Source organism: Miniopterus natalensis, chromosome 7, assembly GCF_054644295.1.
Source record: "Miniopterus natalensis isolate mMinNat1 chromosome 7, mMinNat1.hap1, whole genome shotgun sequence".
In the NCBI taxonomy this organism is placed as follows: domain Eukaryota; kingdom Metazoa; phylum Chordata; class Mammalia; order Chiroptera; family Miniopteridae; genus Miniopterus; species Miniopterus natalensis.
Genome location: NC_142087.1, coordinates 9665706 through 9688946, shown reverse-complemented (window position 1 = coordinate 9688946; position 23241 = coordinate 9665706). Strand labels below are relative to the sequence as shown.

The window sequence follows — 23241 nt, the reverse complement described above, 5'->3', positions numbered from 1 at the left end:
GCGCGTTTCTGATACACTAGGTCTCAGGGCAGCTGGGGATTCTGTATTTCTAACAAGTTCCCAGGTGATGCTGAGACTGCTGGGCTGCAAGCCACACTTGGAGTTACAAGGCCCTGGAACACTGACTCTCAAACTTTACTTTCTATTATAAAGCTTCCCATGCCTAGGCTTCACCCCGTATGATGAAATCAGATTATCTGGAGGGTGAGACCCAGGCTTCAGCACTTTTTCAGTTCCTCACACAGCAGTCACTGGTTTATAACAATGATCATGTACTGGGCACAGTTGTCCTTCAGAGGGTAACCTATAGGAACTTATGTTATCTTCAGGCATTGATCCACAACTGAAAAGTTCAAAACTTTAAGTCCTCAGGCTAGTTCAAGTAAAATAAAACCTATTTCTCATGCTTCAGACCATTTGGTCTGAACCAGCTCTGTCAGCTTGACAACACATACTCCATTTCACGTCAGCTTCGCTATAGGGACTTCACCTTTTCACTCCTTCCTCAGTGGGTGTTTCCCGGCCTGGACCAATGCCTGGAAAGTCTTTAAACTTTAGTTGTGGGGGAGGAGCTTTTACCTGCTGATCACCCCCCAATTTGGGACACTTTGGCAGTAGTTTGGACTGGGTTTTATATTAAGTGTTGTTAAATCTGTAAGGCTTTATAATTGGAGCAGCAATATCCATGCCCTGATCGCTCTTCGCAGTCAAGGGCATTCCAAGAGTATAAGTCCTTTTGTCCACAGTGACTCTGTCAGCCTTTGTCATAGGCATTCCTCTAGCCCTGTGAGGTGCACCCAGATGCTAAAGCAGACCAATCAGAATCTGAATACACTAGACCACGAGGGGAAGTTATACCACTAGAAGGAAAAAAGAATGTACAGATTGAGAAACAATTAGCAGTTCTTTCCTTAGCGTTTAAGGTCTTCAGTTAGCACAGTCTTTGGGGGTTAATAAATACATAAGGCTATTTAAAACTTTATACTGTGAATACATGCATAAAAATGCAAAAATCGTAAGCCGACAGCTTGATGAATTTTCACAAAGTGAGCACGCCTGCGTGGCGAGCTCTCTGGTCAAGAAATTGAACAGTAACCCAGAGTCTTGTTTTTCCTCGACTGAGAGGCTGAAGGCGACGTGACCACGTGGAGGCGGAGCCAAGGGCGGTGGAAAGTGAGTTCCCCGAAACAGGGCGTGGCTACGAGACGAGGCGGGGCCCCGTGGAGCTCCGCCCAGTCCCCCGGGGCTTAGAGGGGCGGGGCTTGAGGGGCTACGCACTGGGGAGGGGCTTACGGGCCCTGAGTCCGGGCTAGAGCGAAGGGGCGTGGTCAGGTCGGATATTGGGAGGCCGTTAAGCAACTGCAGGACTTAAAGGCCAGGATGGACGGGCCCTACCAATCCCGAAGGTGGCCTGGGCCACGAGGGGCGAGTCAGGTGAAAAGGGCCGCTGGATTCAGCCACCAGACGAAGTTTGGAAGCTCTTTAGGGCCCGAGTCGCGCGGCGTTACGCACGGGGGCGGGGCTTCGCTCCCTCTGGGCGGAAGCCGCGGTGAGGGGCGGAGCCAGCGCGCGCTGCAAGATGGCGGCATCCGGTACCGCTGGGCCGGCGGGGAACGTGTTCCCGTTCCGGGATGCCCGAGCCACGCCAGACCCGGTGCTGGAGGCCGGCCCGGTGGCACACGGGCCACTGCCGGTGCCCCTCGTGCTGGACAACGGGTCGTTTCAGGTCCGTGCCGGCTGGGCGTGCCCCGGGCCGGACGCAGGCCCGGAGCCGCGCCTCCAGTTCCGTGCAGTGTGCGCTCGCGGGCGTGGCGCGGCGCGGGGCGGGGCGGGGCCGCAGGTGGGCAACGCGCTGGGCAGCTTGGAGCCGCTGCGCTGGATGCTTCGCTCGCCCTTCGACCGCAACGTGCCGGTCAACCTGGAGCTGCAGGAGCTGCTGTTTGACTACTGCTTCCAGCACCTGGGTGTCTCCTCACAGGTGAAGTGGGGGTGGGTGAAGGGAGGCGGGTTGAGCTTGAGGGGGAGGGATGAGGTCGTGTCTCTACTCTCTCGGTCCTCCAAGAAATAGTAGTCGCTCCAATGGCGCCCGTTGTTATTTAGCGGATCAGATACTGAGCTCCTAACGTACGTAAGCCCCGCGCTAGGCGCTTGGGTTGCAGCCGTGAACAGAACAACAGTCCTTTTCTCTCGGCGCTTACATTCTGGCGTATTGCTCGCTTGTTAATAAATTCATGTATTAACTAATACGTACTGAGCCCTTACTCTGTGTCCAGCACTTTTCTGGTCGTTTGGAATACATTCGTGCATGTAGCACAAAACCTGTGCTTATGGAACTAGTACGGAAAGATTCTACTATGAAGGGAAGGACGGTAAGGAGAATTAAGGAGTAGATTCTGTGGCATGATAGAGGAGAGGGTTATATGTTTGTCAATAAGATGGAAAGGGTACAACTTAGGAAAAAGGTGATGTTTGCTCGAGGACTATGTGAATACCCGAGGGAATTGTATTACACAGGGAACAGCTAGTGAAAAGGCCCTGAGGCAGAAGTGTGCCCTAATCCTAATTGCAGGGCAGCCAGAGTAGGGCGGGACAGTAGTAAGTGGAAGATGAAGTCAGAGAGCAAATGACACACCTTCTAGGCTTTTACCCAGTGAAATGAGGAGCCATGACTTATGTTCCAAAAAGGATCACGACAGCCGCTATTTGGAGCATGGACTGGCATGGGTCATAGGGTAGAAAGAGGGAGACCAGTTAGGAGGCTGTTGTTGCAATAACCCAGGTGAGAGGTGATGGTGACTTAGACCAGGTAGCAGGGAAAGGGGGATGCGATAAGAAGCGATTGGATTCTGGAGGTATTTTGAAGATAGAGCCAGCATGGTTTGCTGATAGTTTGGAAGAGGCTTGACTTAATGACCTTAAATTGACCCTGTTTTCATATTTCCCAAAACAACCTCCAATGGAGATGAGATGAAATGAATGTTTTATAGTTGCTTCTGATCAGGTTTTTGATTGGAGACCAAAAGCAAATTCAGCCCTTGCTTTAAGGATTTTGGTTTCTTTTATGCTTTAAGAAGAGTATTCTTGTATCACCCATCTGTTTGCTCTTTTTCAAAGTAGGGCTGTGTTGATCATCCCATAGTTCTGACAGAAGCTGTGTGCAACCCACTGTATTCACGACAAATGATGTCTGAGCTCCTTTTTGAGTGCTATGGGATTCCGAAGGTTGCCTATGGAATAGACAGCCTCTTCAGCTTCTACCACAATAAGCCAAAGAACTTCATTTCCAGTGGGCTCATCATTTCATCTGGATACCAGTGTACACATATTTTACCCATCTTAGAAGGGAGGTGAGTTGCACTTACAGCATTTGACCACTCTTTTGAGAAGCATTCAGGAAACATTTTATGGGTGCCTGCTTTAAAGTTTGAGTTGAAAGAGCTGGTGCTGGACCGTGAACTAGCCTCTGGGCTTAGCTCTGACCTATCTCACTTTGTGACTTTGGGTAAGTCACTTCACCTTCCATTCTTTGTGACTTCCTAGAGGGAGTTGAGGTGGATGGTCTCTGATGTCCAAATCCACAATTCTAGAATTTTGTAATTCTAATTTATGCTGAGATAGCTAACACAGTACCTGCAGGTACTAGGGGCTCAATAACAATGTTTGAATAAATTGTTTGAATAAACTTAATTTAGACTGTGTTCTGGAGTCACTTTCTTAATAAGATAGTATTATTTTTATTTAAAGCTTTTTAATCACCATAGTTTAGACATTTTTCAGGTATAGTGCCTGGCACATAGGTATTTATTAAATGTTTTTGAGTTGAATAACAGGTGAGGGTAGTTTTTGTCATGTTTAAAATCTGTTCTCATTTTATAGTTGGGCTTTTGTTGTCTGATGAGAGACTAGGCCAGCATCATGCTCTCCTGAGATCTCTCTTTGAGTAAAGAGGGTGTGTAAGAAAAGAGCCCTGGCTTGGGAGTTGAGTGACTGGTTTGTAGTCCTGCTAAGGATGAGGTTATCTGACCTCTTCACTTAGTTTCCTGACATGTAAAATGGGAAAAACTGATTGTTCAGGGTTACCCTGGAGATGAAATGAGATAGTGTAGATGATGGCACTTTGTAAATTGTAAAACAGTCTGAACTTTTAAGTCAAAACAAATGCTGTGGAATGTATTGAGCCCTATAGTGGGAATTTCTCTTGAAGTTTTTACAAAAATTATGAAGAAAAAAGCAATTCTTAGACATTACCAAACACTCCTGTACAGAGTTGTCTACATTATGAAAAACAATATGTAGAAATTAAATATGATATTATTTTTTTCTTATGTTGAGAGAAAGTTATTTAACCTGAAGGCTAAGAAATGATCAGATTGGAGCATATCCTGTTCTATGCTGACATCTGCTGGGTGAGGTGTAATAGTGCAGCGACATTTCAATATACGGCAACTTCCTGGTGCTCTGCTGCTCTTTCTCATGTTAAGAAAATAAAGTTACTCTGGTTCTCTTCCCCTTCAGTTCATGTGAGAGGGACCTATTCTTAGGAGATTCCAGTAAGTCAGTATATGTTTGGTTACTTAATGTGTTTGTGTCAGTAGAAGTGGAGTGTTTAGGGAAGGGATTCTTAAAGTCTGGCCTACACTAGAGTTACCTGGGAAGCTTGTTAAAATGCAGGTTCCCAGACCACCCCAGAGCAAATGAGTCCTGGGAATTGGTGCATTTAACATTTTCGCCAGGTCATTCTAAGATACTTGGTTTCAGGACCACAGTGAGAAATACATGGGAAGTCACATAAGAATCTGACTTCAGAGTACATGTTCTTCCCATTGAACCTGGTTTCCCTTCTGAAACTCTTGCCAGAAGTTAGATAGCACGTCTGGGTGTGGATTAGGAATTCTGCATTGGGTAAGAGGTTAGGTGGACCAAGGGAACTTTAAAGTCTCTTCTAACTGTAAGGTTTTGTGTCCTTCCAGGTGGTCTGTTTCTTCCTCCTCCATTTACATTAAATTGTCCTTTCTCTCCAAAGGTACTCCGTATTCTTTTTCATGTTGCCAACAATTAAGTGCTGTTTTCCATTTCTTGGTTATAGGTTAGATGCTAAAAACTGTAAACGCATCAATCTGGGAGGAAGCCAAGCAGCTGGCTACCTGCAGCGTCTCCTGCAGCTGAAGTATCCTGGGCACCTGGCAGCTATCACGCTCAGCCGCATGGAGGAGATCCTGCATGAGCACAGCTACATCGCTGAGGATTATGTGGAAGGTAACAAAGAGATTGTTTGCTTGTAGCTTTTGGATATTGCCTGCCTTTGGGGTGTTAGTTGTTCCTTAAATTGTTCCCAGGATGCCTCGTTTGCTCACTGTTTTTTTTATTACTTTTTAGCATCCCTTTCCCCTTTTGGTATTTACTTTCATAAACTATTTAGTTAACTGAGAGGTTACATATGTAGGTTATTTTTAGATTTGTTTTGGCTATTCTAGTTCCTTTGCTTTTCCATATAAATGTTAAGATCAGCTTGTCCATCCATATCTACAAAAAAGTTCTGTTGAGATTTTGATTGAAAGTACATTAAGCCTATAGATAAGATTGGATATAAAACAACATTCTAAATATAAATCCAGATATAATATTAAACCCATTGGGGAGAATTTACATTTTTTATTACGTTGAATCTTCCAATTAAAGAACATAGTATGTCTTTCCATATATCTAGGTCTTTATTGATTTCTTTCATCAGCATTTTGTAGGTTTCAGCATATAGACACTGTCTGTACATGTTTTAGTAGATTTATGCCTAAGTATTTTTGTGTTTTTCTTTCAATTTCCAGTTGCTCATTGCTAGTGTATAGAAGAGCAATTAATATTTCTGTGTTGACCTTGTATCCTGTGGCCTTGCTGAACTTAGTTCTAGTTTTTGTAGATTCCTTGGGAATTTCTGTATGTAGACATGTCATCTGTGAATAGTTTTATTTTTTCCTTTCCAGTTTCTTTTTGCCTTTTACTTGTTTTTCTTGCCTTATTTCATTAGTTAGATGTCCAGTACAGTGTTGAATAGGAGTGGTGAGAGTGGGTATCCCTGCCTTGTTCCCAATTCCTTATCCCGTGGTAGTAGGAGAAAGCATTTAGTCTTTTGCTAATTAGCATATGATAGCTCTAGGGTTTTTGTTGTTGTTGTTTTATTATTATTTTTTTAATCCTCACCCAAGAATATGTTTTTTGAGAGAGAGAGAGAGAGAGAGAGAGAGAGAGAGGTTGCCTCCCATACACACCGGGGAATCAAACTGGCAACCTTTTGGTATATGGGACAACTCTCCACCAACTGAACCACCCAGCTAGGGCAACTCTAGGTTTTTTGCAGATGCCTTTTATCAAGTTGAAGAAGTTTCCTTCTGTTCCTAATTTTGCTGAGCATTTTTATTATGAATGGATTTTGAATTTTGTGAAATGCTTTTTCTACATCAGTTAATATCCTATGGTGTTTCTGCTTTGGGCTGTTCATTATAATGATTGCTTTTCAAATATTGAACTAGCCTTGATTTGGGGGGAAAAACCCCACTTGTTCATATACATGTGTATATACATTCTTATTTATATATTGCTGGATTTGATTTGGTAATTTGTGGGGGTTTTTGAGTTTGTGAGGGATATTGATCTGTAGTTTTTATTGCCTTTGTCTGGTTTTGGCATCAGGGTCATACTGACCTCATCAAATGAGCTGGAAAGTGTTCCTCCTCCTACTTTCTGGAAGAGATTGTATAAATAATTGATATTATTTTCCTTAATGTTTGATAAAAATCTCTAGTGGAACAATTTGAACCTAGGGATTTCTTGTTCTGAAGGCTTTTAGCTATGAATTAGATTTCTTTAATAGACATAGGATTATTCAGGTAATCTCATTAATTTCTTGTTTTTATTTCCTTCTACTTGCTTTAGGTTTATTTTTCTCTTTTTCTTTAGTTTTTTAAGGTAGAAGCTTAGATAATTATGAGACTATTCTTTTTATGTAAGCAATAAATTTCCCCCAGCACTGCTTTGTCTACATCCCACAGATTGTGATACTATATTTTCATTTTTATGGAGTTCAAATATTTTCTTTTTATTTTATTTTATTGAATTTATTGGGGTGACCTTGGTTAATAAAATTACATAGGGCTTAGGTGTACAGTTCCATAATACATCAACTGTATATTGTATTGTGTGTTTACTACCCCAAGTCAGTCTCCTTCCATCACCATTTATCCCCCCTTTACCCTCTTTTATCTCCCTCTATGCACCTTTCCCTCTGGTAATCACCATATTGTTGTCCATGTCTCTGAGTTGTTTTTTGCTTAAGCGCTTCACCTTTTTCACCCATCCCTGAAACCTCCATCTCCTATGATAGCTGTCAGTCTGTTCCCTGTTTCTGAGTCTGTTTCTATTTTGTTTGTTTATTTTGTTCATTAGATTCCACATATAAGTGAAATCTTGGTACTTTTCTTTCTCTGACTGGCTTATTTCACTTAGCATAATGCTCTTCAGGTCCATACATACTGTCACAAAGGGTAAGATTTCTTTCTTTTTTTATGGTTGAGTAGTATTCCATTATGTAGGTATACCATGGATTTTTTATCCACTCATCTACTGATGGACGCTTGGGCTGCTTCCAAATCTTGGCTATTGTTAAGTAATGCTGCAAAGAGCATAGGGGTGCATATATTCTTTTGAATTAGTGTTTCGGGTTACTTTGGATAAATTCCCAGAAGTAGAATCACTGGTTATAAGGCAGTTCCATTTTTAATTTTGGGGGGTAACTCCATATTGCTTTCCACAGTAGCTGCACAAATCTGCATTCCAACCAATAGTGCATGAGAGTTCCCTGTTTTCCACACCCTCGCCATCACTTGCTTGTTGATTTGTTGATGGCAGCCATTCTGATAGGTGTGAGGTGATATCTCATTGTGGTTTTAATTTGCATCTCCGATAATTAGTGATGTTGAGCATCTCTTCATGTGTCTCTTGGCCATCTGTGTGTCCTCTTTGGAGAAGTGTCTGTTCAGGTCCTTTGCACATTTTTTAATTGGATGTTTTTTTGGTGTTGAGTTTTATAAGTTTTTATAAATTTTGCATATTAACCCCTTATCAGATGTATCTTTGGCAAATATGTTCTCCCATTCAGTGGGTTGTTTTTTCATTTTGTTGATGGTTTTCCTTTGCTGTGCAAAACTTTTTAGTTTGATGTAGTCCATTTGTTTATTTTTTCCTTCAGAAAAAAATATTGCTACAAGAAACGAGTTCAGATATTTTCTAATTTCCCTCAAGACTTGGTCTTTGAGCCTTTGATTCTTTAGAAATGTGTTGTTTATATCCAAATTTTTTTTTCCTGTTACCTTTCTGTGATTTATTTTTAGTTTACTTTCTTTGTCTACTACCAGTTAAACTCGTGAAGCTCTGCTTTGTAGAATATTGCATGTACATGTGAAGGGATAATATGTCCTCCGCTGTTAGAGGTGGAGTATTTGGTGATGTCATTTAGGCTCCGTTGGTTGTTGGTGGTGTTCAGGTCTTCTCTGTCCCTGTTCATTTTCCATCTACTAGTGCTATCGATTATTAAGAGAAGAGTATTGAAGTCTCCAAGTATAATAGTGGATTTTTCTATTTCTCCTTTCAGTTTGGTCCATTTTTGCTTTCAAGTATCTGAAGCTCTTTTGTTAGGTACCTATTTAGGATTCTTATGTCTTCTGGGCAAATTAATGTTTATTATTATATAATGTCCTTTTTTTATCCTTGGCAATTTTCTTTGCTTTGAAGTCTACTTAGGCATTAATATAGTCAGTCATTCCCACTTTCTTTTGATTAGTGCTTGCATGGTATGTCTTCCCATCCTTTTACTCTTCTTATATCATTATATTCAAAGAGAATTTCTTAATAGTTGGGTCTTTTTAAAATCTATTCTCTCAGTCTCTATCTTTTAATTGCTATGTTAAGACTATTTTAAATTGACTTACTTATTCATATATTTGGATTTAGATCCACTATTTTATTATTGTTTTCTGTTCCATTTTTCCTATTTCCTTCTGCTGCCTTCTTTTGGGTTATTAGAACATTTAAATTTTCTTTTGGTATGCCATTTATCTGTTGTGTTTTTTTACTATATCTTTCTGTAGTTTTTTCAGTGGTTGCTCTGAAGATTACAGTAAATACACTTTACACAGTCTGCTTAGAATCGCTCTTTTACCACTTCAAATGGAATGTGGAAATATTAGTATGCCAGAGGCTCCTTTCTCTTTCCCGCTAGTGCTGGAGATGTCTTATGTAAGCATCCACAACATTGGGAACTCATCAGACAGTGTTATGGTTTTTACTTTTAATTGTCAAACATTTTAAACTCAGGAGGAATGTTAGTGTGTTACATTTAACCAGATTTTCATCATTTCCATTGCTGTTCCTTCATTCCTGGTATTTCAGTTTTCCTTCTGGTATCATTTCTGTCTGAACTTTACTTAGCAATTATTTTAGAGGAGGTTTGTTGGCATTATGTCCAGTTTCATAGTTGCATTTTGTTGATTGGGTGGTCAGAGATTGGGTGGTGTGTGCTTTCTTCATTTTACCCAGACCTGGAACCCTTGTATTGTCTTTCTGATTTCTGTGCCAGTGGTGTTGCTGTTTCATAACTCTCAAAGTTATTTCTTTGAAGAATTGCAGAAATGGCGGTGCCCTGACTATTATGAAAACAATGTGCACAAGATGCAGCTGCCATTTTCCAGCAAGCTCTTGGGCAGCACTCTGACCGCTGAGGAGAAGCAGGAAAGGCGGCAGCAGCAGCTGCGGCGGCTGCAGGAGCTCAACGCCCGTCGGCGGGAGGAGAAGCTGCAGCTTGATCAGGAGCGACTGGACAGGCTGCTGTACGTGCAGGTAACAGCAGATCCTGGATGGGCCCCCGGCCTTGCTCAGCAGGGTGGTCCTAGAAAATGTTCCTCCTGTCTACTTTACCCATAAAATGCGTAAACTAAGTCGCCCTTGGCGTCAAGAAGGAATCTAGGATAATCGGTATAGAGGATGGTATAGCAGCAGGTATTTGTTAATTTATGTTGGCCTCATAATCTCCTTTATTCTGTTTTTTTAACTTTTTAATGTAAGTGTAGCACACACACTGCAAAGTGCACAAATCTGAAGTGTGCAGCTCATGCATTTTCACAACATGAAATGCACCTTGTCTGCACTCCAGATCCAGCAGTCTCCCTCTTGTCTACTCCTAGTAACCGTCCCACCTCTCCGTACCCAAAAGATAATGTTTCTGATGTCTGTTACCATAGGTTAGTTTTGCCTGATCAGGTGGTGCTGAACCCATGATTGGATGGCAGCCTAAGGACAGCTGGGGAGGAGGACAGCTGTGGAAACTTTGGGGGGAGGTGTGGTTTTCTGGTGGGGAGGGCTGGGGAGCTCTGGCAGCCCTCCCCTGCTGTAGTTCTTCTCTGTATGGTTCTAAGCTACTTCCCTTTCCTTCCTGTTTGTGATTGCACTGATGACTTTGAGGATACATTGTGACTGCTCTGGTTTCAGGAACTTCTAGAGGATGGCCAGATGGACCAGTTCCACAAAGCTCTGATGGAGCTGAACATGGACTCCCCAGAAGAGCTGCAGTCCTACATACACAAGCTCAGTTCAGCTGTGGAGCAGGCTAAGCAGAAAATCCTCCAATCAGAAGTCACCCTCGAGGTGGATGTGGTGGACAGCAAGCCTGAGGTACTGAGTGCCTTGGAGGGAGGGCCTGGGGCTATTTAGAGAGAATAGCCCTTCTTGAGGGTGGAAGGAGTGTCTTGAGAAGGCTCATTTAAAAGGGACTGTTACCAGACTTGGGGGAAAGAGCCAGTGTAGTGAGTGATTTCCACAGGTACACAGATGGGGGCAGTGATAGCACTGATCCATACCAACCAAAGTCCTGGCCCGAGTGATTTCACCCTGTAGACGTCTGGCTTCCCAGGGAGGGGGCAGTGTGTGTGGAGAATAGGAAGAGCATTCACACACCAGTCAGGTGCTGCCTTAAACCTGAACCTGCTCCTCTGATGGTTCTTTGGCTGTTGGTCATACATTCCCTTTACCTTTCTTTATTGTTTTATTAAATATATTGTGGTTGATCTTTCACTTATTTCCTTTCCATCTTGATGTTCTCTAAGGACAGGGGTCGTGCTTCATACATAGTGGTTGATTTTTTACAGCAACTCGTGGACATGCTCAGTAAAATGTTTTTGGGTAAATTTAAGATCAGCTTTTTGTTAGTAACTAAAAACTAAGTCTTGAATAAGCTCATTGATCTTCTTTGTCCCTCTTCTTTGTTTTCCTGCCAGTGGACTATTAATAAGTGTTGATGTGGCCAAAAGGGCAGGGGGCAGGGCTGAGATAGGGCCCTGGGTTATCCAAACCCGAGCTCTGCGCCCTGTGAGGTGAAGGAGCTGCCTGTAGGTCACACATTGGCCAGTCACTGGTTGGCTCTCCTGTCTAGAACTGGCAGAAAGCCTTAGTAAATATATTCATTGTTCCCAAATCTGTCATCTCTAGAGTTCTAAGACAGAGGAACTTGTTCATTGCTTTGTGACACTTCTGGGGCAGGATGAACCAGTCCAGCTTGCTGTTTTTAAAACATATTTCTTTAAATCTAAAACCTATACTTAGAAAGAACAGTCCTGTAGAAAAATCCAGTTTGATGCTGAGTATAGTGTGGTGCTTACCAGTGACTTCAGAGCTCTTTGGCTCAGCATGAAGCTGACTTCAATGACCATCTCATAGCTGGAGGCTCACTCTCAGTCGCTGCTCTCACCTTGCATTCTCTATCTCTCTCTGATGACTATGGACTGTGCGAGGACAGCCTCTGGTCATGAGCATGCGTATTTGATAGAGCAGATCCTGAGTCAGGTGTCCTGGATACAGCTATGGCTTCCTGAGGTCTCAGGTAAAGGGACCTTTCCTACCGTTTTACTTGCGCACAGCATCCCAGATCGGCTTTGGTAGAACCAACATGCCCATTGCAGCCTGCTTCTCCCAGCCCAGGTCTGAGTTTCAGTTTGAACCTGTGTTTACTGGCATCCAGAACTACGTTCTCTATGTTTTTATTGATCCGTGTTTAGTTTTTATCACACTTAACATGTCACCAGGGTGTCAGCATCCTTACACCAGAGAAGTGCACTGGCAGGTTTAAAAAGAAAACAACTTTGAAGATGTGATTCCTGAGTAGTTGGGGAACTAATTTTTTCTCTCCTTTGTCATTTTCTGCATTTGTTACATGCCAGGATTCAGCCACTCCTTCATTCATTTGTCAGATACTTGTTAGGTCCCGACTTTGTTCTGTGCTCGGGAACATATTCAAATCTCTCTGGGCTTAGGGGATTTGAAATGTCAGACTTCAAAAGATTTCTCTATATACAACAAATTTGTTTAATTGATCTGAATTCAGGGCTTTAATGGTTGGTGAGCATTTATTAAGTCCATTACAGTACTCTTCCTGGGATAAATTTGCCCATGACTCTGGGTGGTCAATTCTGCCTTTCAGAAATTATTTATAGTGTTTTCTAACTACTCATTTAGAATGGAGAGAATGGATGTATGTGGACCAAGTTCATATTGAAATGCTATCCAAGTAGCAATGGCTGAATTGGATTAATACAGCTGAATTTTTTAAATTAGTGCTTTATAAAATCCACTTTTTCCTACAGACCAATCCATTCTGGCCCTTGCTATTCTGCAGCTGCTCCGAGGAGGAGGGTGTGAAGGAGCAGGCTCTGTTAGCATTCCCGTGAGGAATTTAAACTGGGGGTGTGCCCACTTTCACAGCTTTAGAGCACCATCATTGGGAAGCATGGTAGTTCCAGGAGAGAAAGTTCCTGTCCCAACGGCCAAGAGCAGAGCTGGCCTCTGCTTGTTCTTGTGCTGATCCAGGCAGCCATGCTGCATCCTTCCTGCTGTGCTTTGGCAAAGTACCATTCCATTCACTTCCAAAAGAACAGCCATGCTTGTGTTTCTGAACACGGCACAGTACATGTGGAGACCCTGATAAGCCCCAGACAGAGCGAAGCCAGCACTGGTAGAGAAATCTGTTCTCTTTTAGTTGCCCGTTTTCTGTGTTGGAATTATTAGCTTTGTTCCTCTCTGTGAATCATGTGCATTGGGATAAGTAAAATATCTTTTTACCATTTTTAGAGAAGCTAAGAAGTTACTTTTAATCCTCACCTGAGGATATTTTTTCCATTGCTTTTCAGAGAGAGTGGATGGAGGGGGAGAGAGAGAGAAACATCGATGTGAGAGAGACACATTAATTGATTGCCTCCTGCATGAGCCCCAAGCGAGGCTGGGGATCAAGCCTGCAACTGGGGTACGTGCCCTTGTCTGGAATTGAACCAGAGACCCTTCTGTCCATGGGCTGAGGCTCTAACCACTGAGCAAAACTGGCTAGGGCTGAAGTTATCTTATTTTTAAGGTGACGTGCTTTTGAATATAGCCTGATGAAGCTGGGTGATGATATTTTTGCTGTAGTTGAAGAAGCATTTTGAGACCCAAACATTTGATAGTCTCTATTCCAGGGAAATGGGAGGGTGTATCCCAGGTGTCCACCACTCAGAGCTAGATGTGGTATGCCAGGGACTGGGGGTGTAGAGGTGCTTAAGATACAGTTTCTGCCCTTGGTACCTCAAAAAAAAAAATGGGGCTGTAGAACCCTACTTAGCAGACTGTAATAAAGTTTGTCAGGTGTGGTAGGTGTGTGTGGGAATGAATACAGATGGAGTTCTAAGAAAAGACTGGGATATTTAAGCTGGGCCCCGAAAGATTATTTGATTTCCATAAGCAGCCAATGAGGAGGGAAGGACATTTTCAAAGGAAAGAACCACATGGGCAGTGAGCATGGCACGTGTGGCATGTGGAGTATGGGAGATGAAGTGAGGAGGGGAGGCAGGGCCAGGCTATGAAGGTGTTGATCAATCAGCCTGGATATTATTCTCATACAGACAAAGCTTTCAAGTATGTTGTGCAAGGAAGTCATCTGATGAGATTTTATTTTAGGAAAGTAACTGGTGGAGTTAGAGGACGGGTTTAGGGAGAGGCAGGCTGGAGGTGGGAAAAGATGAAAATGTGTTGGAATTGACCTGATTTGTCTTGGGGGGTGGAGGGTGGAGGAGACACTTAAATGTAGGATCTAAGGATCTTGGTGCAGTTAGGGGCAGAGGTGACAGGAGTGGCAGTAACTGATGATAACGCAACACATGATGTGCCAGACCCAGTGCTGAACACTTCTGCAGCTGTCATCTTGATTAACTCTCATTTTTCAGTGAATACTGTCGTCACCCCCATTGTACGGATGAGGAAAGTGAGACCTAGGGGAGTGAAGAAATCGCCCAAGGTCGCACAGCTAGAGGTAGTGCAGCTGAGGTTCAGGCACAATCATGGACTCAGGCTCACTCTGGTCACACTGTGGCTGCACTGAAGGGAGAGGTTGGAACATAGTGCCTTCAACCAGGCTTAGGAAGAGAGTGAGCTGGGTTTTGAGTATTGTATTTTTAAAGTTTGTGTGGGACGTCATGATTTATAGAATTTCAACGTAAGTCAGAGCAAAGACTTTGGAGCTAAATAGTTCTGTTTTAGACCAGGTTCCCACCACTTACTAGTGTAATGTGGTCTTAGGCGAGTTTTTGGACTCCTGAGCCTCAGTTTCTCATCCATAAAGTATAGGCATATCTGCAGTGAGGATGATGCAGGAAGCAGGCGTCCCTGCTCCTGACTCGGATTCAATGTTGGCAGAGATGCTCTCACCTCCTGCTCCAAGGGCAAGGTCCTCAGGGTCTTGCCTCCTAGTCCAGCTTTTCCTCCTTCATTACCTATTTCTAAGCCAGTCCCCTCTCATCCTGTTCTCTAGTCTCAGATGAAGTATTCCCTGTCCTTTCCAAGGTTTACCCGCCCCTTAAATGTGGTAGAATCTATACTGGTCAGGATTTATAATACATTGTCACCCATCTAGCAGCCACATATGCCATGTGACTTCTGGGGTGTATGTGTGGAAGGGCATTGCTTTACTTAAGAGTGAGTTCAAATGCTAGTTTACATCGTAGTGCATATGGATAGGTTCTAGAGAAGTATACTTGTGTTCTGAATTATGTCAGTAATACTTCATAGGTTGTGAGAGTAGGAAGGGACTCAGAGGACACATGCTCAACACAGGGACCTCTCTCAGGCATACTCTGCTGATGGTATTGAGTCTGCTCTAACCCTCCTAAGATACCATCTCATAAGACAGTGCTTTGTACAAGCTGTCATTGTTAGAGCCTTCCTCTGTGGAATGCAACAGAATATTTCTTCCTGTAACTTCTCCCTTTTGAGCACAGACGGTGAAACTCATCTGCCTTTCACTTGGTAGCACTGCAGGTGGCTAAAGATGTCACCCAGAACCGCCCCCACCCCCACCTGGCTTCTTTGTCCAGGTCACAATTAAAATGAGCTCTTAGTCTTCCAGTGGGAATGGTACTGGTGTGTCAGGCCCCACCAGGTTCATTGTTGAAGAGGAGGAAAGCCTGTTCTACAGGACTCCACAGAGAGGAAGCATCCACCACCCTGGGTGCTTCCAGTCACATCACCAGCCAGTGGACCTGCTGTTCAGGGACTAACTGTTAAGCCCATTAGTATTGGCTTGTATATCTATTAAATACAAAGAGATTCATTTCATTTTGCTGGTAGTCTAAGCCTCTTTGTAAGACACCAGCTATCATACCCTTTCCCCCAGTTCTGTGTGGTGGTGTGACTGCCACAGGCAGTGAGGCTCCCATTGTGGCCCGGGCGTGGGTGGGCCCCAGCCGGAGGCTTCCGAGGGAAGGTGGGAGTTGAGGCTTGTATATGTAGGAAAGGCGGGACAGGAGCAAGGCTCATTCCTGGCTTTTCAGCCTTTCAATCCTTGTGTTCATGCATGTTCTTCTTTAATAGTTTAGAAAATTTTTCATAGTTTCTGTGAACTTTTAGGCCAGGCCAGTGGAGGATTCCAGTTCTTTTTCCTGATAGTGAACTAACAGAACTAGGCTTGCTGAAGTTACAGGGCCTGCTCTGCTTCGTTCACCCTGTTCTTAGACTCCTGAGCTGGAGCCGTTGGAGCCATCTCTGGAGGACGTGGAGAGCATCAATGACTTCGAACCCTTGTTTTCAGAGGAAACGCCTGAAGTGGAGAAGCCCGTCGCCGCTGTCCAGGTTGGGTCCCTGCAGCCTCGACCCTGCTCATGCTTTGAGGCTATGGCATAAATGACCAGGCTAGTCTAGTCTGCTTCTTTAGGGATATTAAAAAAAAAAAAAAAAAAATCCCAGTTGTATTTTCTAGAAAGGGGGGTATTGACCCTTAAAACATCCAAAGCCAGGGTTTTTCCCCCAGTCATCAATTAGGGTTCCAGTGCCAAGATCTATGAGTCTATGAGTAAGAGTCCATCTGATGGAAACATTTGGGCAAGTAATCGGAGACTTTAGACCTGAGGACTAGCTTTAGTGGTTTAATTCGAAATTAAGCCTACATCATGATGCTTAATCCTCATTTGGGTCATTTATGTCATTACGATGGCAACCAGAGAGACTGATCTGGTCTGAGAGACACCTGGGAGAAAGCTTTCTCTGCTGTGCAGGGACCAGAGTGCTGAGCCATGCCCTGGGTAGGAGACCTGGTCTTCTGGTCTTTCTGTTGCCGCTCTTCATGAAGTCCCTTCCCTGCTACTCAGGGACCATTTCAAGATGCAAATTTGTAGGTGGAAAAGGGTAGAAAATTGAATGATCAGATCAAGAGAGTTGGGGAGGAGTTACTCTGGTATGACAAAGGGCAGAGCTGTATTGGAATGAACTGCAGTTTGAGGAGATGAGATGGGGATGCTTGTCAGATGGCCTAAAAATACCTTCTAAACCTTGGGTTTTTAAAGCCCGTGTTTAACTTGGCAGCATATCATCAGCTGTTTGTTGGGACAGAAAGAATTCGAGCTCCAGAAATTATCTTCCAGCCGTCGCTCCTGGGCGAAGAGCAGGCCGGGATAGCAGAAACCCTTCAGTATGTCCTGGACAGGTGAGACTGAAACTGCATTTCTTTTTTCCCTGAACCACGTCCTTGGCTTTGAATGGTAGATTTGATGGTTAGGCATTGGAAATCTCTCCTGCTTGCTTCTCCTCATTGACTTGCTATGCTCAGGTAGTATTTGTTATCTCTCACCAGGCCTGGCATGTAGCTGGGGCTCTGTCATTCTTTTCTGAACACACAAATGCTCAGAAAAGAATTTACTTGGTTTAAGGAGCTTTAGGAATTTCTTTTAAGGTTGAGCGATGTGATAATGTATGTGCATTGGCTGTCGAATATACCTTCACATTACTGAAGACTAGTGATTGTAAATCACCCCCAAAATGGGCAGACCTGACTAGTTTTTTCCCCCCTTGTAGACATTTATTTAGGAATTTGCATTTCTTTAAGAGCTTGCTTTCCCCCCTCCCACTTATGCAGGTATTTCCCTGCAATGTGATTTTCATAATTCAGGTTGGACAAGTAAGGAATATGACTTGTAGTTCTGGCTGCTGTTGGTTAAACAGGATGGAAGCTTACACCCAGCAAGGAAGAAAAGCTGTTACAGCTGCCTTGAGTGACTGTCAGCTTTGTCTAACAATGGGTGGGAACATTGTCAAACATGTATAAGGTAAAAATTACTTAAAAAAAAAATAGGTAGAGAGATGGGAGGCAGGACTTCTTGGGGTGATGGGGGTGTTCTGTATCTGGAGTGTGGTGGTGATTGCTGGGTATATGAATTTTCCAGACTTCATCAAAATGTGTGTAAATCAAACCTCAATAAAATCAGTTCTTAAAAATATGTGAGAAAGGCACAAAACTTCTAGTCATGCTAAGGAAATGAATTGACCACTCAAAGTAAGGTTTTGACTAGATATTTGGCATTCTGTGAAGATGCAAATGAAAGCTGGAAGTTTTTAAAAACTTTCTTGTGCTGTTGTTTTCTCTTTTGTACTGAGAGCTTACGTTCCACGTCTACATTCTCTTCTGATACTCAAGTTGGAGGGGCTGTCCCAGAGGAATCGTGTCTCTCCTAGGTACCCAAAGGCTGTCCAGGAGGTGCTGGTTCAGAACGTCTTCCTCACGGGCGGGAACATGATGTATCCTGGGCTGAAAGTTAGAATTGAGAAGGAACTGTTGGCCATGAGACCCTTTCAGTCATCTTTTCAGGTACTGATTGATCCTCTACCAGCTGTTTTGAAAATAGCGTTATTTGTTTTCTGATTGCAGAAGTAATAAGTAAAGCATAAATTATAATTTCACCATCCAGAGATACCCACTGTTAACATTTTCGTGGCTTTCCTTTTGGTTTTTATGTTTAATTTTTAAAGCTGAATGAGAACCATGTTTCATATATTTCTTTTTCAATTGAGAAAGGAAGATGTGTGTATAACAAAATGCAGTGGATATAAAAGAATGTACATGGAAAATATGTCTTTCTCCCACCTCACTCAGGTAATAAGCAGTGGAAACTGGGCATTGGCAGCAGCATCCTGTCTGCTCTCATTTCTCCTGAGGCTCATTTGCCACCATGGCCAGAGCTGCCTCATATCAGCCTCTGCTTCCCTCTGCTCCTCTCTGCTTGCAGAGAGGCGATCGGGGCCAGGAAGGCCTTTCCTCCAGGTTGAGTGCCAGCGCTGCTTCCCTCTCTCTCTGGCAGCTTGTGGTCTACATCACTGGAGCAGGAGGAGGGGCAACTGGTCTCTCTCTGACCCAGAGTGGCAGGTCTTGTGTTCATAAGTTAGCTGACAGCTGCTTGTTCTGTGAGGTTAAGTCTGCAGGGGCTTGCATGCCTGTGTCTCTTGGAGAGTCAGGGCATTTGAGCTCAGCTTTGTTTGGAGGGTGCAGAGATAGAATTCATTTGGGCCCTCCTGTGTGTGTAGTTCTGGGGATAAAAGGTAGGGGCCTGTAGCTGGGCCTGCTGAACATTCTCTCCTTGAATCCTTACGGGAGACGGCCTTCTGGTGAACATTCTCTGTTTCAGGTTCAGCTTGCCTCTAACCCCGTGCTGGACTCCTGGTATGGTGCTCGTGACTGGGCCTTGGACCACCTAGATGACGATGCCGTCTGGATCACCAGGAAGGAATATGAGGAGAAGGGAGGAGAGTACCTCAAGGAGCACTGTGCTTCCAACGTCTATGTCCCCATCCACCTGCCGAAGCAAGCTTCCCGCTCCTCAGAAGCCCAGGTGTCAGGCAAAGGCTTGGGGGCCGGTGGAGGTGGAGCTGGTGAGCAGGCATAACAGAGGCACCTCTCTTGGACCTTGGGCCACATCGGCCAGTATGACAGGATAGTGACTGCTAGATGTGTGTGGCCTAAGTCTGCTGGTAACATTGGGCTGCAGGCTGGATTTATCCTGGGGAGACAGTTAAGGGACACTGGGAGTTACCCTTTAAACTCACCCTTTATATGGGGCTTCTGCAGTGAAGAGAGTTCAGTGACCTGGTGTTATTTTGAACCAAGATGAGCCATGGCATCAGCTTCCTGCAGCAGTACATGAAGACAGTGTGGAGAACAGGAACTTCTTGCTGCATTTTAAAAATTGTTTAAAACTTATATTGTCAATGTAGATACATTTCTATATTTGTTCAGAAGTTGTGTGGATGCCCAGCAGGTGGAGGTCTCTCACATACATAGCAAGGTAGTGTTTCTATAATAAGAGCAGCCCCACGAAGACTTAGGAGCTGCGAGCATTTCCCTCTTCCTGTTACTTCCTCTTACAAACGAGGGAAAGGGGCCCAAAGAGGGTCATCAGGCCGTGTAGTGTTGGTCTGTCAGGGGCCTGTTTGGTGCCCACTTCAGATTTTCTTTGCTGGAAACCTTTCCATCGTATGAGACCTTCGTACAAATTTTTTATTTATGTGCCTGTGTGTTTGGCTGCTTGATGTTTTCTGGCCTTTCTGAAGAGAGAAGTGGACTGGAGCCGGGTGCTTCTGTAGCCTGTTCAGTTTTGCCACAACCTCATTCCCTGCACCTTTGCAGCACTATCTTTTTTAAAAAAATTTATTGTTGAAATTATTACAGATGACCCCATTCCCCCCCGTTGATCCCCTGCACCACCCCTCAGGCCTTCACCACACTGTTGTCTGTGTCTATGGGTTATGCATGGAATTGCAGCTTCTTCTTAAGTGGGCAGATGATCCCTGCCTTTTACAGAGATTGATTGATAAGAATTTTAACTCTCAAACACCCAATAATTGAGCCCAGAAGGCCCCTGAGATGCTAGCCCAGTCTCAGAATCCATACATTTCAATCCCATGGAGCCTGTAGCTCTGATGCTTCTGATGAGGCCACCTCAGAACCTGTTCACTCAGACAGTTTACCAAGGGCGAGCACCTGCATCTCCACTCTCGGGCTTAGAAACGAGACCAGGAGGGGACAGTGGTGATAGTGGAGAAGGTAGAAGGCTCAGGCTGACCCACAGCATTGCCAGTGCGCCACTGGCCGCCCATGCTCAGGCCCAGGGCTGATTAGATGGTGAGAAGCATGAGCTACTGGGAGGGTAGATGCGAAGGAGGCAGGAGCAGCCTCCGTGTGACTTTCATACATTTCCAGGAAGGGCAGCCGTGTGAACTGCTCTTAGGCCTGGAGTCTTTTTCCCATAGTCAGCAGTTTAAACAGCCTGAACAGCAGTGATGAGGTCAAAGAGGCCATGGAGGTCAAGCCCGGATGGGGAAGGACCTGGGCGGGCAGGTAAGCCGGGATACATCCTAGTGAAACAAGTGTTAAGTTTGCTTTACTCAGGTTCATAGACTCAGGGAACTGAGGAGGAGGTTTGGGCAGCTCTGAGTGTTAGTGACCACCTAGGGTGACCAGGGCCTCTCTGGCTAAGATGTGGTAGGGGTGTCCCCCCTGCTGCCCACTTGTGCTGCCTCTGCCCCCTGCTGCCACCTCTGGAAATAAACGGTTTTGCCAAAGGAGCAAACATGGTAAAAAGGCATGAAAGTAGAAGTTAAAAGTGAAATCACTGTTAAAATATGGGCAGAAAAAGCTAACCCAAGAAATGGAGAAAGCAAGTTCATAGAAATAAGAGTATGCAAAGATTACTTTATACCTACATAAGGGATTAAGCAAATAAGATGAAGTCTGTCATTACAGAACTTTGTGATTAAATCATTACAAGAAAATCAGAAAATGACAGGACAGGATTAAAAGAGGTAGGCAGAGGCCCAGCCGGTGTTGCTCAGTGGTTGAGTGTCGAACCGTACACCAAGAGGTCACTGGTTCGATTCCTGATCAGGGCACTTGCCTGGGTTGCAGGCTAGATCCCCCGTAGGGGGCTGTGCAGCTGATTGATGTTTCTCTCTCATCAATGTTTTATCTCCCTCCCTCTCGCTCTAAAATCAATAAAGATATGTTTAAAAAAGAGGTAGGCAGAGAGACTGGCTATTTGCTACATACATTTTCCTTTCCTCCTGGGCACACAGCTGCACTATACTTCCCAGCCTCCCTTGCAGTTATACACGTGGCTGTTTGAGTTCTGGCTGGTGAATATGGGCAGAGGAGATGTGTACCATGTCTAGGGCTGGCTTCCCTCAACCTCCCCATAAGAGCACCTCTCTCCTTTTTCCCCAACCCCTGGCTGAATGGAGAGCAGCCTGAGGCCAAGGAGGAGCGTGGAGCCAAGTCCTTAACTGACTGCAGATTCTTCACTGAGCCAGAAGTCAATTCTTACTGTGTTAAGCCACTGAGAACTTTAGCCTTTAGGGCAATCCCTAAATCCAGTGACTGGTGTCCTTATGAAAGAAAGAGAGATTTGACATGCAGGGAAGAGGGTTGTGTGAAGGCAGAGGTTGGCGTGATGCAGCTAAAAGCCAAGGAGCGCCAGGAGCCACTGGCAGCCAGAAGGGGCAAAGGGAGCCTCCCCTAGAGCCTTCATAGGGAGATGGCCCTGATGACACCTTGACTTGGCATCGGGAACTATGAGAAACATGTCGCTTCAGGTACCAAGTTTATGGTAGTTTGTTGTGTCTGCCCTAGGAAACTAACGTGGGGCCAGGTTAGTCCAGGAAGGCATAGGAGTGGGTGGGAAGCTGTTAAACCATAAAGAAGCAAATAACTTGCCAATAAATTGGAGGAGTCCTGGCAGTATAAGTGTCTGGATAGCAACAAAGGTTCACCCCCAGGTAGGCTGGCTCTGGCAGTGAAGGAGGAGAGAGAAGGGGCTTGGAGCGTGCACAGGACCAGAGCTGAGGGTTTTGGCGAGGCACCCCTTCTGGGGGAGGGAGGCAGCTCAGAAGCCAGAGCTGGTGGAAGCACGGAAGGGGCTGGCTGTAGGCTTAACTCACGCGACAGAATCAGACGAAGCCTGCCTACAAAGGTGCTGGCTATTAACGAATCACTAGCACCAGGGCGGGGAGTCCTTGAGAAACGGAAAAGCACCCAAACCCTCTTCCCCGCTCTGCTCCTTATGTGTGTCCCGCTAATAGCCCGTTAGGTAGGCCTAGCGCGCTCAGACATCAGCCTCAGAAGGTGAACCCGCAGCATCGTTACGGGGTACGCAGGAAGAGGCCCCAGCCAGAAACCCAAGTTCAAACTTCGTAGCAGGTAAAACATACTTAAAGAAACAACAAGCCGTTATAGGTAGAAGAAAGATGTAACAGCAGTCCAACGTGAATTAAAAACAGCTCCACAAGAGTGGGTGTGGGGCAGAAGGGGTCAAAGGGGAGAAAAGGGGACATCTGTAGTATTTTCAACAATAAAGATAAATTAAAAAAAAACAAACTCGACAAGCAAATTCAGTGAGATACCAGAGAGCAAATGAAAAGCTTTGAGTGATGACCAAGCAACAGGTAGGAGGGAAATGAGAACTGGTGGGACTCAAGGAAGAAATCAAGTAAGAAAATTCTCTCAGAAACCTAAGTTCAGGATACACAAGGGGGAAGATATTCAACGGAAAAGAAAAGAGAAGGAAAATAAGAGAAAGTGACAAGCAGGAAGCAAAGGAAATCTAAGTTGAATGTTGAAGAAAATCCAACGACGTTGAATTTTGTATTGGACGGGAATCGAGGACAATGGAACACAATTAACACTGAGCATGCGATTCGCCGCAACGCCCCTCTCCCTGGGGAGAAACACCTGCAGCCCAGTACTGCAGGCGCCGTGGACGGGCCAGGAACGTGGCTCGGAAGTGTCAACTCCTAAGACAGGTCCTACTAAAGTGCTGTCAGCTCCGAGGAAGGTCTGAGTAAAACAAGAAATCCTCCGGGCCCGAA

At 44.6% G+C, this 23241-nt stretch overlaps 1 protein-coding gene across 2 annotated transcripts; it reads left to right on the top strand.

The window, feature by feature from the left end:
- Positions 1-1552: 1552 nt before the first annotated feature.
- Positions 1553-22704, top strand: ACTR5 (actin related protein 5). 2 transcript variants are annotated; one of them, XM_087818731.1, is made up of 9 exons: positions 1553-1978; positions 3118-3347; positions 5087-5256; positions 9668-9885; positions 10534-10716; positions 16072-16188; positions 16977-17038; positions 18064-18196; positions 19011-22704. In XM_087818731.1, the coding sequence occupies exons 1-9, from the start codon at positions 1580-1582 to the stop codon at positions 19266-19268; spliced, it is 1770 nt and encodes a 589-aa protein (XP_087674857.1). In that variant the 5' UTR covers positions 1553-1579; the 3' UTR covers positions 19269-22704. The 2 variants fall into 2 exon arrangements, with proteins under 2 accessions (XP_087674857.1, XP_016074879.2); XM_016219393.2 differs by having other exon boundaries at positions 16899-17038.
- The last annotated feature ends 537 nt before the right edge of the window (positions 22705-23241 follow it).